Raw genomic sequence first — 14,924 nt, 5'->3', positions numbered from 1 at the left:
CTATAATCACAGAGGTATGATTTAAAGATCCAGAAACCTTTCCAAAGAGGTATGGAAAGGGAAGAACCCATATTCCCTGCTTGCTACCTTATACAATCCTTACTATGAGAGGTTCCTTGGGAAAAAGCTTTTAAGTTAAGAAAAGGTTATAAATTTGAGAGTTAGTGACATTTGCACTAGGGCACAAAGCCCAGGGTCTTCATTAACCACAACTGTATACTAAGTGGGCTAAGGAGGTGTAATTACCTTGACTTCAAATGTTCCACTAATTAAGGAGCTTAAAACACAACATAGCCAGCAGCTATATCTACATAATATAGAGACATGGCTACCATGTGAAAAACGATTGCTTAGTGCAACTCCAAACCACAAAGATGCACACTTAAATAGGTGCCTTTCTACTCAGTAGGATAACTAGAGATTGACTGATAAAGTTTCTTCCACTGGGTCTTTATCTTGAAAGGGTTTCACTCAGTGTTTGGAAATTAAGAGTACTGTGGTGACATCTATTAAAACTTTGCTCTTAAGTTTTTATGGATCAGTGTTATGTCTGAAGGGTGGTTGGGAACTATTCTGCCTGTGATGATGCTACATTTCCAGCATAGTTTATTTGCTAAATTCTCAAAAATATTTCGGAGTTTTAAAATTTGCAGTATGAGGAGTTGTCATGGCAGTTTATAAAGGATAGCAAGCTTCTTGGTATATAATTCTTGCCATTCTAAGTACCCAGTGGATGCAAAATTTTTACAACTTGCAATTTTTACAAATTGCACAGTTCCTCCCACTTCAATGAATGATTTTCATTCATTAGTAACTTCCCTTTCCTTAAGGAAACCTATAATAGTTTATTATGGCAATAGCCTGATCCTGAATCATTATCATAAACCATTCAACTGAAAAAAATCTATATAATTCAGCCATCTTTTCCATACTACCTTGTCAGCATATTAGTGGTTGAATTCAAGCAGATGTCATCGTAGAAGGCAGTTTGATTCCATTCTTGGGTCTTAGCTGTCCACAGGTTCTGTCTATAAGTAAACCACTATCTCTCACTTTCATCAAATCCAGTGGTGTATATCTGTGGGTCAGCTTTTACTATTGCTTTGTGAAATGACCTTTATTTGTTCCAAAAATATTTAAAAAAATTTTTTAACCTGCTTAATTTGTGTTCGGAAAATATCTATATAAATTCCCTTTTTCCTTTCTGATGAAGAAGAGTTAATCTTTAAAAAAAAATACTCAGGGGGAAACATTGGAAAAGGAAAGAGGAAAAACATATTTGTGTTCATGAGTGGTCTAAGCAGAAAAGTAAGGAGGCAATTCTAGGATGTTAAAGGAGAGAAAACAATAAATAGCTTTCAAGTGGATCTAGGGGGTAGGTAATGAGAAGCGGGGGGAGGGCAACTAAGTGGTACATGGATAGCATTCCAGGCCTGGAGTCAGGATGATGGGAGTCTTCCTGAGTTCAAATCTGACCTCAAGATACTAGATGTGCGACCTGGGGCAAGTCACTTTCCTCAAGTCCCCATTTGCTTCAGTCCCTCATTTGTAAAATGAGCTGGAAAAGAAAATGGCAAACCACTCCAGTATCTTTGCCAAGAAAACCCCAAATGGGGTCATGAAAAGTCGGACACAAATGAAAAAACTCAATTCAGTGAGAAGTAGGGGTTATGTTCTAGAAACATTACTACAAAGCCATTTTCAACTCCTCAGTGGCTAAGTGGACATTTCTTAACTAAAACCTGGCACTTGCTAATGGTCATAATTCCCAAGTTTGCCATTTTGTCCTCAACATATAAGCGTGATCATTATCATCATCCTTTCTCCTCTGGCATGCTGTCTGTTCTCATCATTCAAAATCAGAACACTGGCCAAGTGGTCAAAGAACTTGTCAGTTTTCTTGCCTCTGCCTTTCGCTCCCCAGTATTATGCCAGCCAGACATTTGGTAGATGTTAAAAATTTGCTGATGGTGAGACCACTAAAATAATTTACATTTTGAAGTAGAAAAGACAGCTCTTTGTAAAAACTCAGGAGCAAGGAGAAGTCTTTTTTTGTTTCCAACGTGCTTCGCTGGCCCAGCCACATTAAATATACATATCTAATGGCAAAACTCCCCACCAGGAAGACCTTAAGGACTGTCTGCTATGAGTTTCCACAGCAGTAATTAGAGGGATATATTATTGCTAATCCTGAACATGCTGGGAGTTGGATTAATTTTGAAAGATAAAAGTACTGCTGCCATTATAAAAGGCTGTATCTTGGTGCCATTAAATTGAGTGTGGTTCCGAGCAGGGGTGGGACTATTAATTCTAAAGATGTCCGCACCCCCTGTTGAGCCTCCTTTTAGAGAGCCGCTGTGGAAACAAGGCAAATGAAGCATCAATGTGCAAATACCATTTAGCAAGTGCCACTAATCTGGACAAAATCATGTTCCCAGCACTTATGGGACCAGGTTCAAATTTTAATGCATTTTGTGTAAGAACATGCTAGAGAATCAAGAGGATAATCAGAGTTATCAAAAAGGGGCTTAGTCTCAGGACAAATTCATTTAGACTGAGGCTTCTTTCCTACTGACACATTTTACACATCTTGTGGCATCATCACCAAGATGTCCCATCCTCTGGCTGCTTGGTAAAGTATAGAGTGTGAGTGTGTGTGTGTGTGTGTGTGTGTGTGTGTGTGTTCATGCGCACGCATGGTCGAGCACACTTCTGTTCATCTATGGTTGCCCTCCCTTACACTAGAAACTTCTGGAGCTAAGGCTTACTGTCTATATTTGTGTTATATATGGCACCCAGTATGGTGTAGCTAAACATCACTGGCACAGGACTACCCTGCACGGCATGCTAACATCAAAGAATGTGCCATGCCCCTTAAGCAAAGCAGAATTGCAGTAACTCAAAAGACACGGAACTGGAGAGATATCTCCACTCCCAATGTTCACAGGGACTATTAGTGCTCGACCCGTGGTAGAGCCTTGTGAGCTCGTATTGGTCTGATCAGCCAGAATCAGACACACTATACATTGACCCCAACACAGTGATGTCATTTTGGTCCTCTTCAAGAACAAAGGACAATAACCAACCAGCTAAATATCCACCTAGAACCTAAACAATGGAGTTTTTCTTGGACTATTCTATCTTGTTCTGTCATATCAGCTATCCCTCCCCCCCAAAAAGAAGCTAGCAAAATTGCAATGACTTTCCATAAATATGATGTTCTGCCTTGAGTTTTATGTGGTGGGTCTATGGGGTATTCTCTTGTGTTCATTTTAATGGGTAGAGTGTCAATGTGGGGAAATCAGAATAGATTTTTTGGGGGGTACACATTAATCAAGCCTTCCTGTTCTGCTTACAACATGCAGTGACACACTTGTGCTTACTACTTACATGATTTGACACAAATGGTGGTGTGTGTGTACATGTGTGGGTGGATAAGGAAAAGTGGTTAAAACTGAGGGCTAAATCACTGAGGTTCCAAAATTGATATAATACTATATAGGGTGAATGAGAAGCCAACAGCCAAAGACTAAATGGCTAGGATTGGCTGAGTTTGGTCCTAACAAAGCCACAGACGTAACCTATCTTTCAGGATATAATTGGTCTCTCTTTGTCTAGTCCATCAGAAGAAGTGATCTTTAAAATGACAGGCAGGGTAGCCTTTTTCAAATTGAAGCTGTTATCTCACACCTAAATTTTAAACGAAATATGCTTTTGTACTATATGAACTGAGAAACTTGGTCTGATCCCTAAGGGAAAAGAAACTGCTCTAGCCACAGATTGTGCTTACTTTTTATGGAAATTTTCACCCCAAAGGGAAACTTTCATTACACATAATGGTAGAGATGAAAATTATTTATCCCAGGAACCATAACCATTAGTCAAGCTTGTTTAAACGAACCAATTGCATACACTGTTAGTTCTCACAGGCATTTTGTTATCTTTTAAAAAGGGGGAGGGGAAGAAGCAAGGCTTCTTACTCTTTTCCCTCCAACCAACATTAACTTTACAACATTACAATTATATTAGGTTTAAATTTCTGAGAGGTGGACTTAGGCTGCAAATATGTATGTGTATGTATACATATATACATACACACACACACATACAAATATAACTCTGTGTGTGTGTGTGTGTGTGTGTGTGTGTGTGTGTGTATAAACACAAATTCTGGTGAGGCATAAAGAACTTCTCAAGCCACATTCCTGGCATTTCTACCTCCTACCCCCCTCACCCCAACCTCTTCTTTTACTGATGTTAGCACTCAGACGTTTTCCATCTACTCTATCATACATAGGTCACCAAATTTGTTCACCTAAAAGAAAAAAAAGCACCCACCCATTTCACTTCAAAAGCACATTCAACAAAAGGGAAAGCTAACTATAAGTGGATGTTTAATTCCTTCCTGATGGGAATATGGTAACCATTAATTAAATTATAAACAAAGCTACCATTAGAAAGGTCTTTCTTGGTCCTGCCCAATGGCCTCTCCTGCTAGATAGTTATGTTTCTGAGACCAATTTTATCATCAGCAATTCATACTAAAAACAGACACAATTTTCCCTATTCATCTTTTGAGGCATACCCTCCCCATGACCCTCCATTTTCACCAACAATTACCATGGCTAGCTGGTTTTAATGTTCAGGTCCTCTTTGTGTGGGACATATCTCTTTCTTTTAATGCTAGCTAGAAAGGACTAACAAAACACAGGCTTTGATATTTAGTGGAATAAAGAGAATAAAACAACCAACCAGCTCTGCCGATGCAGAATTTGACTGAGGCTAAATGCTAGCTGAGCCAAGAAAATGCATTCAGTAGTTTAATGATCCTGAATCCCACAAAACTTAAATTTTATTTAAAAAGATCCTATAATTAGAAATGTAATAACCATTCCTGTAATTTTCTATAATTATTAATTTAGTTACTGTGAAGTTCAGATAAATTAGCCAATAATCATTTATTCTTTTAAACATTTTAACCTCATTGTAAATTTTCCGATCCTTTCATCTGTTTTCTATATCAAAAATCAAAGAAATTAGAGTGATGGAAAAGACACGCTGGTCTTGGATCTGAAACTGATTTTGGTAGGCTTTGGAGTTGACATAATCTTGGCCCAGCACTGCACATTTGGGAAAGCTGCCTCAAATTTCCCTCCGTTTTGAACTTTTTTTTTTCTTTTCTTACCACTTTCATCTAGCAAGAAATCATCCTGGTAACGGAACTTCTCTGGTCCACATGCAATAAAAATGTCATCGTCACCAAAAAAATCCTGAAGGCACATCACCTACAAGAAAAAAGCATGGCACTCAGCATGGGATCACTCATAATAATAATTATAACAATAAATCCTTGCAAGTCTACATCTGCATAAAACCTTTCCACTTTTAATGAAATCAACAGGGATTCCTCTGCAGAGAAATTTCAAAAGAGTGTTTAAACCATCTGTTACGAGTAAGGAACATGTTACGTTTCAGTTCTGCAGGAAGAGGTGAATAAGGGCTATAGAACCAGTAACTGTCACATTTATTACTTGATGTATCAATAGGCTATGAGGTAAGAGCCCTTTGTTTTCATAATGGAGTAGATGCAGCAACATGTGGGGAATGAGTTTCCTTTCACTCTTTTAAATGTAATACTCCCTGATAGCAGTAAAAAGTCAGCATATGGTTTCAACAACAAATTTTTTTGGGTGGTTTATTCAATAGTATCCACATGATAATCAGATTGCTATGGCTCACTCCCGAAGTACTACCATGCCTACCCAATGGAACTTCCCCTTCTAGGGAAAAACACCTTCTTAAGAGGAATAGCATGAGCAGGTCATGTTACCAACATTAAGATTTTTTAATGGAAAAATATATTAGATATTTTGACCACAGCTATCGTATACCCACCAATCTAGACAAATCCGTTAAAAAGAAAAAACCTCATGTATCATTTCTTCTTTAACTTTTTCAAATTAATCCTTGGATATTTTTAAAATTTCTTTTAAATTAAGATATTTGAAAAAGAAGTTCTAAATTAAATCTTTCAGATTAATTCAGTAACTATACTTCCCAGAAGTTCTTACAAATACACTTAGTTCAAGATCACACATCTAGGAGAGAATTAATTCCAAAAGTTCAGAGGTCCAAAAAATTATGGCTGGGTAATTCTTGTTATGGGGAAATAGCTACAATGAAGCAAAAAGAATTTTATTTCAAGGCAAAGACTTCATTATATTTCTGTTTGTGTCCACTAGCATAATGCCTGGCACGCAATAGATGTTTGGAATCAGAGGGCCTGGGCTCGTTTACCCTTTATAACCTAGTTACCTTTGAGTCACTTTGACCCTGTGGACCTCAGTTTTATTTATCTTTTTTATTCACTTGTAAAATGAGAATCCTGGAATAGATGATCTCTAAGGTCCTTTCTAGGGGAAGTTAGGTGACACAGTAGATAGACTGTTGTCCTTGGAGTCAGGAAGACTCATCTTCATGAGTTCAAATCTGGCTTCAGACATTACTAGCTGTGTGACCCTCAGCAAGTCACTTAACCCTGTTTGCCTCAGTTTCCTCATCTATAAGTAAGCTGGAGAAGGAAATGGCAAACCACTCTAGTACCTTTGCCAAGAAAACCCCAAATGGGATTGTGAAGAGTCAGACACAACTGATATGACTGAACAATAATGACCTTATTAATAAATAAATAATATTGATTAATTAATATTAATAAGTAATAAAGTCCTTTCCAGCTCTATATTCCAAGATCCTAAGATTCAAAGAAGAGATGTCACTGTTTGTAGATACTATGTGTAATAATTACATTCTCTACAATATGAATAATGATATTACAAGATATTGGAACTGTTGCTGGTTCTTCTTTCTTTTTAAGCTATCTCAGTTTTTTCACACATTGTCAATGAATGCCTTCAATTATCAGGTTGATGATCCATTTAGGATTATAAGATCATAACTCTAAAGCTGGAACAGTCTCAGAGGTACTCTGGTTCAACCCTTTCATTTTATAAATGGAGGGAACTGAGCTTCAAGGAATTTAAGGGACTTGTCCAAGGTCACAGAGATAGTAAAGAGGCAGGATCTGAACCCAGATACTCTGACTCCAATGCTGTTTTCACTATACCATGTAACGTCATTTCCCTTTATGTTTAGGCAACAAAGTACAAGCCTTTATGGGGTGTGAAATTTTCAACTTGGATGGTCATCAGTCCATTCAGCTGTAGCTTAACCTGTAAAGCACATTCTAGGTTTTGTACTTCTGTCCCACCTCGGTCCCTCATTGGGGGCACTGACTTGATGGCAATGTGAGGACAATATCAGAGACTTAATTGGAAGTAGAAGGAACCAAGGCATTGCTCTGTCTCCACAAAGGCATTAAAGGCCATGTACAATTATTCAAAATAATCTCAAAAATATTTAGTTAAATATTTCTTACAACACCTTAATCATCTATAAACAATTAGATCATGAATATTGATTCAATTCAGGTACATTCCCATAGTTAAAAACATGAAGATGATTTATTTATGCAATAGGAAGTGTCATTTTCTACAAAGCACAAGCCTTTCAACGTAACCATTGGATAATAGCATCATGAATCCAGAGCTGAAGGGATCTTAGAGGATACTGAGTAGATCAGTTCCCTCATTTTACAAATAAGGAAACATCCCACATTTTAAAATTTAAAAAAAAAATCAAATCCCAACTATATCAGAGCCAACTCTGTTTTTATTTTATGCTAATGAGAAATGACTAAAAACTGATTTTAAGATAAGTTTCTAAGAAGGCTTCAATCAGCTTTTCTCGATCTTCACGGTGAATAAAAACAGAACAAAGAAATTAAATCATGGCAAGAAAAAAACCAAGTCAAATGCAAGGAAAACCTTCTTGACATAAATGGTTTTTAAAAACTAGACCATGTTGTATTGCAGATGGAGTGTCCTTAAAATTTAAGAATAGCACAGAATCATTTGGCTGGTTTATATTTATGTCTAGTTTGTTTTTCTTTAGTGAAAAAGGACCAAAATAAAAAAAGGACCAAATAAAATGAGCATTTCCATATACAAAGAATAAAAGAAAGGAGGGCTGTATGGGATTCAGATAATCTCTTTTATATCCAATTTGCTTTTTTCTTTCAAGTAATTAATAAATTCAACTTGAAGCTGTGCTGCTTGTTTGTATTTCCTTCTGGCCTTCCTTCTGTTTTCTTTTGTGTATTTTTTTTAAAAAGCTTCAGTGACTCTCTCTCTCTCTCTCTCTCTCTCTCTCTCTCTCTCTCTCTCTCTCTCTCTCTCTCTCTCTCCTCTCTCTTTTGGCAATCATATCACTACCCTATTTTCCTTCCTAACCTCCCCTTCACCAATTAAGGAAAAGAAAAACATAACCATTGTAACATATACGCATAGTCAAGAAACAAACTCTTACATTGTAAATGTCTTAAAATGTATAATTGATTCTGCACCTTAAATCTACTGCCTTTGTCAGGAGGTGGGTAGCACCTTTTATCATTGGTCCTCTAGAATCATGTTTGGACACAATTCTTAAGGTCATCGAAGCTGTTTTTCTTCACAATGTTGTCTGTTTACTTCACTCTGCATCAGTTCATACATGTTTTCCTAGGCTTTTCTGAAACCATCCCTATAATCATCTTTTAAGGCACAACAACACAAAGTATCTCAAAAGTTTTAGTATAGTTTGTAGCTTTAATAGTTTTAATAAATTAAAACTATATTAAGACTTTTCAGACACCCTGTATTTCATTACATTAATATATCACAACTTTTTCAGTGATTACTCCTTTTGGTCTCGAGATTTTTACTGTAATGATAATAGCTGCCACAAATATTCTTGTATATATTCTCATACATTTTTTTTTCTCCTTCATCAGCTTTAGTTCTGATAGGAATCAGAAAAGTGGAAAAGATGGATTTGACTATCTCAAGAATCATATGATCATGAAAGTATGGTATAGTGGAAGCACATAGTATGGTACAGTGGAAGAATACTTGGCTCAGAAAGGAAAGGGCTGAGTTCAAATTCTGACACTGATAGGTATGTATGACTATGAGTGAGTCAAGTCATCAGTAATATGGTGATGATGGCACCTCTACTATATTCCCCAGTATAGACATTGTGAAGGTCATATGAAATGACATGTGCAAAGCCCTTTGTAAAGTTTAAAATACAATACGCATTTATTGTTTAGTCTTCATGACCCCATTTTGGGGTTTTCTTAGTAAAAATACCGGAATGGTTTGCCAATTTCTTCTCCACTATATATATATTAGCTACCGTAAAGGGAAACTAGCAATTGTTCATGAAGAATGCTAGTATATAAATATGAGGTATATAGTATATAAATCTAGTATATAAATATGAAGATTGTCATTTCCCAGAGCGATGATCTGTGACAATGTTATCTGAGATCCAAAAACCCCATACCTACCTCTCTGATTTTAACATGAACTTGTTGGTTTGTGAACTGACTAGAAACCCCCTTGACCTTTGCTTCTTTCTCACCTTCCTCCATCCTTTTTAGCCCCTTCACAGCTCACTAGCTTTCCACAAGGGAGGATGGGCAGAGGAAAGAGAAGACAAAAAACCTCACATTTCCCCGGTTGGTTATTTGTAAGGAAATGACAGGTGTCCTAACAATTTGCTCTGGGAAAAAGGTTTGTTTGAGTAAAAGTTTGGAAAACAAAGCTAAACTTACGTTCTAGAATTATCTATGCACTTCAGTCATAAGCTCTTCCCTGCATCACATTTACTTTAATAATCCATTGGCCATTTCAAAGCCTTTTCAAATCAAGTGCCGCAACATATGTCAAGTGCTTTGCTGACAATACAGGTTATGAACTTTTCTTAAGCCACTGCTTGGCTATCTAAGGAACACCAGTCTATGGTTATGTCACTATCAGACGCTTGTTTTAATGAGTTCTGTTTAAGCATACAGTTTAGTCGGGACTATTTCTGCACCTTAATTGCTGTTGCTTTGCTGATGTGGATGACTCAAATTCTGTTTAAGTGAGAAATCCTATATAGCAGATACTGTCCGTTGGGCAGTCAATCCAAGAAGTTGTCCTTTAGTAAAGTTATTATGTATGCTACCTTTGAATACCTATATCATGTCTAATGCTGATTAACTTTGACATTTTTCTAAAATGCTGCATTGGCAAATTATTATTTTTAAAATAAAATGTGCTATTTGGTAAAGAATACTTCTGGGCCATTAGTGATTCTGTGGAATGATAGGGTACATGACCTATCATTTTAATGAAATGTCAACTTCATAGGTGTCAGGTGCAAGAAGCCCTTAGAGGCATCAGGGGCTGGTGGAGAGAGAAGAACGAAGATGTCAGGTTTGAGCAGAAGGGGGCCTCTCCAATGTGCAGAGGAAAGATTTTAATTTGGATAGGATGGCCAGACATCTCAGTTTTGACAACTTGTATGTGTGCTAGGTGGACAACTTGTCCTGTTTTTGGGGAAAAGGTAGTTTAGAAGTTTTGGTAGAGTTTGGAATGTCTGAGATAGTGAAAAATGAAGAAAATTGATGTAGATAGATAATTATTCAACAAAAGGACAACATGGAGGGCTAGTTAAACCTGAACTCTCCAAGGCACTCAGTCTGATTCAACAGCTTTCACAACAAATTAGCCAGTGAATATTGCTCTGTAAAAACAGAAAGGACAGCTTGGAGCCTGAGTGTGTCTGGAGTTGATAATGAAAAGGAGAAATAGAAATCCTCATGTCTGGGCCCAGGAAAGGCTTGTGTATTTTGGTGGGGGGAGGGAAGGAAGGAGGGGCTGGCAAGACAGAAGAGGCTAGCCCTTGGAAATCAAGGCCTTATCATCTTGTCACCAATCACACTTTTCTGAATTACAAGTAGCAGCTGGGACTTTAAATGGAGCCCCAAGATGTCTTGAAGTACTTTAAAGTTCTAAATTCAAACTTGCTAGGAAAAGAGAATGCTTTAGGGGGAAAGGTCCTTCCAAATTATTCCCACTTGTCAATTTTCCTCAAGGGCTTGCACACCTACTTACCCACCCATAGTACAGAGCACATTGTTCTACAATGCTATGAGATTTATAATAGCTATCTGTGTTGCTTTAGCTCCCCATTAGACTGTTATCTGTGTCTTATCTAAGCTATAACACCCCCACATAGAGTGGGCACTTAATAAACATTTTAATAAACATTTTTTATTGCACTATTGTGTTTTGTTGTATTGTACCATGCTGAAAGTTCAAGAGTCTTTGTGGCCAAAATCAGTTACTCATCCTTCTTGACCTCCCCCAGGGTTATGGACATGGTTGACCCACCTGGTGATAATTTTTATGGAGCATTTACTATGTGCAATACATTCTGCTAGGTATTTGGGGGACAGAAAGAAAATAAGCTGTAGTTTTTAAGGGTTCAGCAATCAAAAGTGAACTAAGGACAAAAAATTGAACAGCTAGCCTTGGATTCAGGCTCAGACATAGAGCCCTTACTTCCCTGCCTTATCAGTCTCTCACCTTATTGTCCAAAGGCTGCTTAGTTATTCCTCTTTGGCAATTCTTTCCTAATCCCACAATTCTTCCATCTCCTTCTTACCTACATTCTCTCCTATCTTGATCGGTATCTCCTCAAGTCTGGGATTTCTTTGCCTTCTAAAGTAGTTAATCTGATAAATGCTTTATAATAATGGGCTAATGGCAAAAGGCAACAGGAGCTCCTTAGAGTGCTCTCTCAAATTACCAGGCCAGACATGTGCACTGTAGTCAGGATCTTCTGGAAACAACAATTATTCTTTAGTACAGGGGTGGAGAACCTGAGGCCTCCAGGCCACATGTGACCCTCTAGGTCCTCAAGTGCAGCCCTTTGACTGAATCCAAACTTCACAGAACAAATCCCCTTAATAAAAGGATTTGTTCTGTGAAACTTGGACTCAGTCAAAAGGCTGCAACCAAGAATCTAGAAGGCCACAAGTTCCCCACCCCTGCTTTAGTATATTGTATATATTCAGTTATTGTATATCTTCAATTATATTGTATATTTTCAATTCTATAACTTGACCGTAAGGACGGCGAGATTAGGGCAAACCTAATCTTTTCCCAGCATGTCTTTGGTTTCTATTAGCATGAAAAGAACTGAATACCTACTAGTCTAGTGGACAAGGGGAAATACTAGTCTTTCTAAACAGGAGTCACATTTTTCAAGAGGCCTCCAAAAGTCTGGCCTAATAGTAGATAGATTTAAAACTCCCAGGAGATATTGTACTGTAAGGACAGGGAATGTCACAATGAGAAGACAGAGGAGAATCTTAACCATATATGGGGGACACACCAAAAAGTCGAGTCATGGAGCCATCTAGAAATGGAGGTCAGTATGCTCGAGAGAGGCAGGCTGCAGGCCAAACATAAGGAGCATGTTGTAAGCCAGCAGAGGTGCAAAAACTGCTAGGGTCTGACAGTGTGAGGTAGAAGCTTGGAGGGAGGCTCCCGGGGGTGGAGTGATGCCTAGGAGCTAACATTGGTGGGTGTCTGAGAGCAAGTGGGAGTAAATGACGATGTCTCAAGCCTGACTCATAAGGTAGACATCTGGGCTCCATGAAGGAGTGTCCTAGCAGCTAGGCTACAGAGATTTTACCCTGTTTCCCTAGTCACAGGCATGAATCGGGAAGGGGGAAGCTTCCTTCCGGGGCTAGGCTGGGAAGAATTAAGAGTGGGTGCTGAGATTGTTTCCATTGTTTTATGTTTCTACTTATGTTCCCATTAAATGCCTTTTACTGATTCTGTGCTGTCGACTTTGCTTTCTGTTAGCAGGGAAAGAATTGAATACCTAGACCTGAGTTGACTTTAGAAGTTCCTAGTGTCACCACCCTAAACTTCTCTATAGGGTATGTGTATGTGTGCACTGGGATAGGGGATGGAACACTGCAAATCATTTCTTTTCAAAGTACCAATTACTTTTGCTGATTTTTTTTCCTCTTCTTCCTTTCTCTTTCTTTAAAAAAAATTCTTTGTTATATGGAACAGCTCTCAGAAAAAAAGAAAAGAAAGTATATAGGGGAAAATGTAGGGAATATAAGAACAAACGACGGTTCCTAGTATCTGACCACATGGGGGGGTCGGTTGATCATTCTTTGTTCTGTTTCTGAGGGAAGAGGACCAAATTACTTAGGGACAAAGTGAGACAAGCAAGACTGGTGATTTACCAGAGAATTCCCCCACAAATCTTCACTCCAGTTCATGTAGAGATAGTTCTGTTTGGCACAGGGGAATCAAGCAAAATAATAAAAATGTAGAGATGAGTACATTTAAAGTTGGTGCGAAATCTATCCACAATCCTTTGAAAATGTGTATGAAATGCACATCTTAAGAATGTTTATAAAAATGCTTCTTGTCCCTTAAAAAGTTGATCTGCTGTAGAGATTTCACTCCTGTGCTGTTGAAATGCTGCTTTACCTCGGCCTTATCCCTTAGGGGTACATTCAAGCTCTATTCTCCTTCTCCAATCATCCTTCATGGTTTCTTTGTATAATTTCTCTTTCTTTTCCCATTCCTGTATGTGGACATCAGCCAAAGTTGGTTCACTGGCCTTTTATGCTTCTCTCCATCAGAAAACTTCATGGCTTTCAGGGCTTTAATTTTGTCCTCAAAGCAGCTCTCCAGACTGCTTGTCCTACCTAACATTTCTACCCCTACACCCTATCACCACGCTAATTTTAACATATCTAAAGCCAAACTGATTTCCTTACCCTAACCAGTTCTCCTGGATTCTTATTTCTATAAAGGATGTCATCATTTTTACTTTTCTTGAACTCTATTATACTCCATACCCACCTGCAAGTCTTGATGATTTTCTTGCATTTACCCTTTCCCTTTCATCTTCACAACTGGTACCTTATTTCAGGTCCTTACCACCTTATGGCCCACTGGCAAAAGCCCCCCTAATTTGTCTGCTAATTCTCCTGTCCAATACTTACTTGCAAGTTTCTTCCAACAACATTTTCAGTTTAACCATTCTCATGTGCAGTAAAAGTCCAATGCCTTCCCTTGTTCCTACAGAATAAAATTCAAGTTCATCCGCATGCGTTCTAGGCAATTTACAATCTCACTGCAACCTATTCTCCCAACTTTACCGCTTTTCTTCAATTCAAACCCTCCCCTCCAAGTAGATTAGCCTAATGATTATGACTCAAACATCTACGCCCTTTAGTGTGTATCCCTCCCACTTCCATACACACCCCAAGAAACTGCAAAAAAAAAACCCCATTCTACATACTCCGGTCTTCTCCATTCTTCTAGGCCCAGCTCAAATCCTCCCTCCTCCATAAAGGGCTTCCATGACTACTTCTCTTGGTGTTCTCAACTCTCATTGATTTAATTAACATTTCTATACTGTTAATTCTCAAATCTAGCTTTCCTGACCCAATCTCTTGCTGACCTCCCGTCTCCCATCTCCAACTGCCTTTCGGACACCTTGAACTGGATATTCAGTGGGCATCTTAAACAGAATTGATTATCTAAACCCTCCCCCCCTCCTACCCTCCTTATTCCCGTAGAGAGCAACACTAATCTCCCAGTCCTTCAAACTGGCAAACCTTGGGTTTCTCACTATCTTTCACCCCTCATATTCAAAGTGTTAGAAAGGTGACATTGACAGGCCTTGACAACATCTCTTGAATACTGCCCCTTCTCTCCTTTGACACTGCCACCACTTCATGTCCTGATTGACATTAATAGTCTGCTGGTGAGCCACTCTGCCTCAGATCTCTTCCCTGTCCAATCCATTTTCCACTAATGTGATTTTTCCTAAAGTGCAGGGCCTATCAGGTCATTCCCTACTCAAACTCCAGTGGTTTTCTGCTGCCTCCAGGATCAAATACAAAACACTCTGGCATTCAAAGCCATTCATAACCTAGTCCCTTCCTACCTTTCCAG

General features: G+C 38.4%; 1 protein-coding gene across 4 annotated transcripts in view; it reads right to left on the bottom strand.

Moving 5' to 3' along the window:
* Positions 1-14,924, bottom strand: part of DCLK1 (doublecortin like kinase 1) — a 410,798-nt gene that overhangs the window by 192,103 nt on the left and 203,771 nt on the right. For all 4 annotated transcript variants that reach the window (XM_020978718.2, XM_020978721.2, XM_020978717.2 and 1 more), the window contains exon 4: positions 5,186-5,285. In XM_020978718.2, coding sequence (XP_020834377.1) covers positions 5,186-5,285 — 100 coding nt within the window. The remainder of the gene's footprint in view (positions 1-5,185; positions 5,286-14,924) is intronic.

This window comes from Phascolarctos cinereus, unplaced genomic scaffold, assembly GCF_003287225.1.
Source record: "Phascolarctos cinereus isolate Bilbo 61053 unplaced genomic scaffold, phaCin_HiC Scaffold_726;HRSCAF=1367, whole genome shotgun sequence".
NCBI classification, from domain to species: Eukaryota; Metazoa; Chordata; class Mammalia; order Diprotodontia; family Phascolarctidae; genus Phascolarctos; species Phascolarctos cinereus.
Note: the sequence above shows the minus strand (reverse complement) of the source record. Positions and strands in the feature narration are given on the sequence as shown.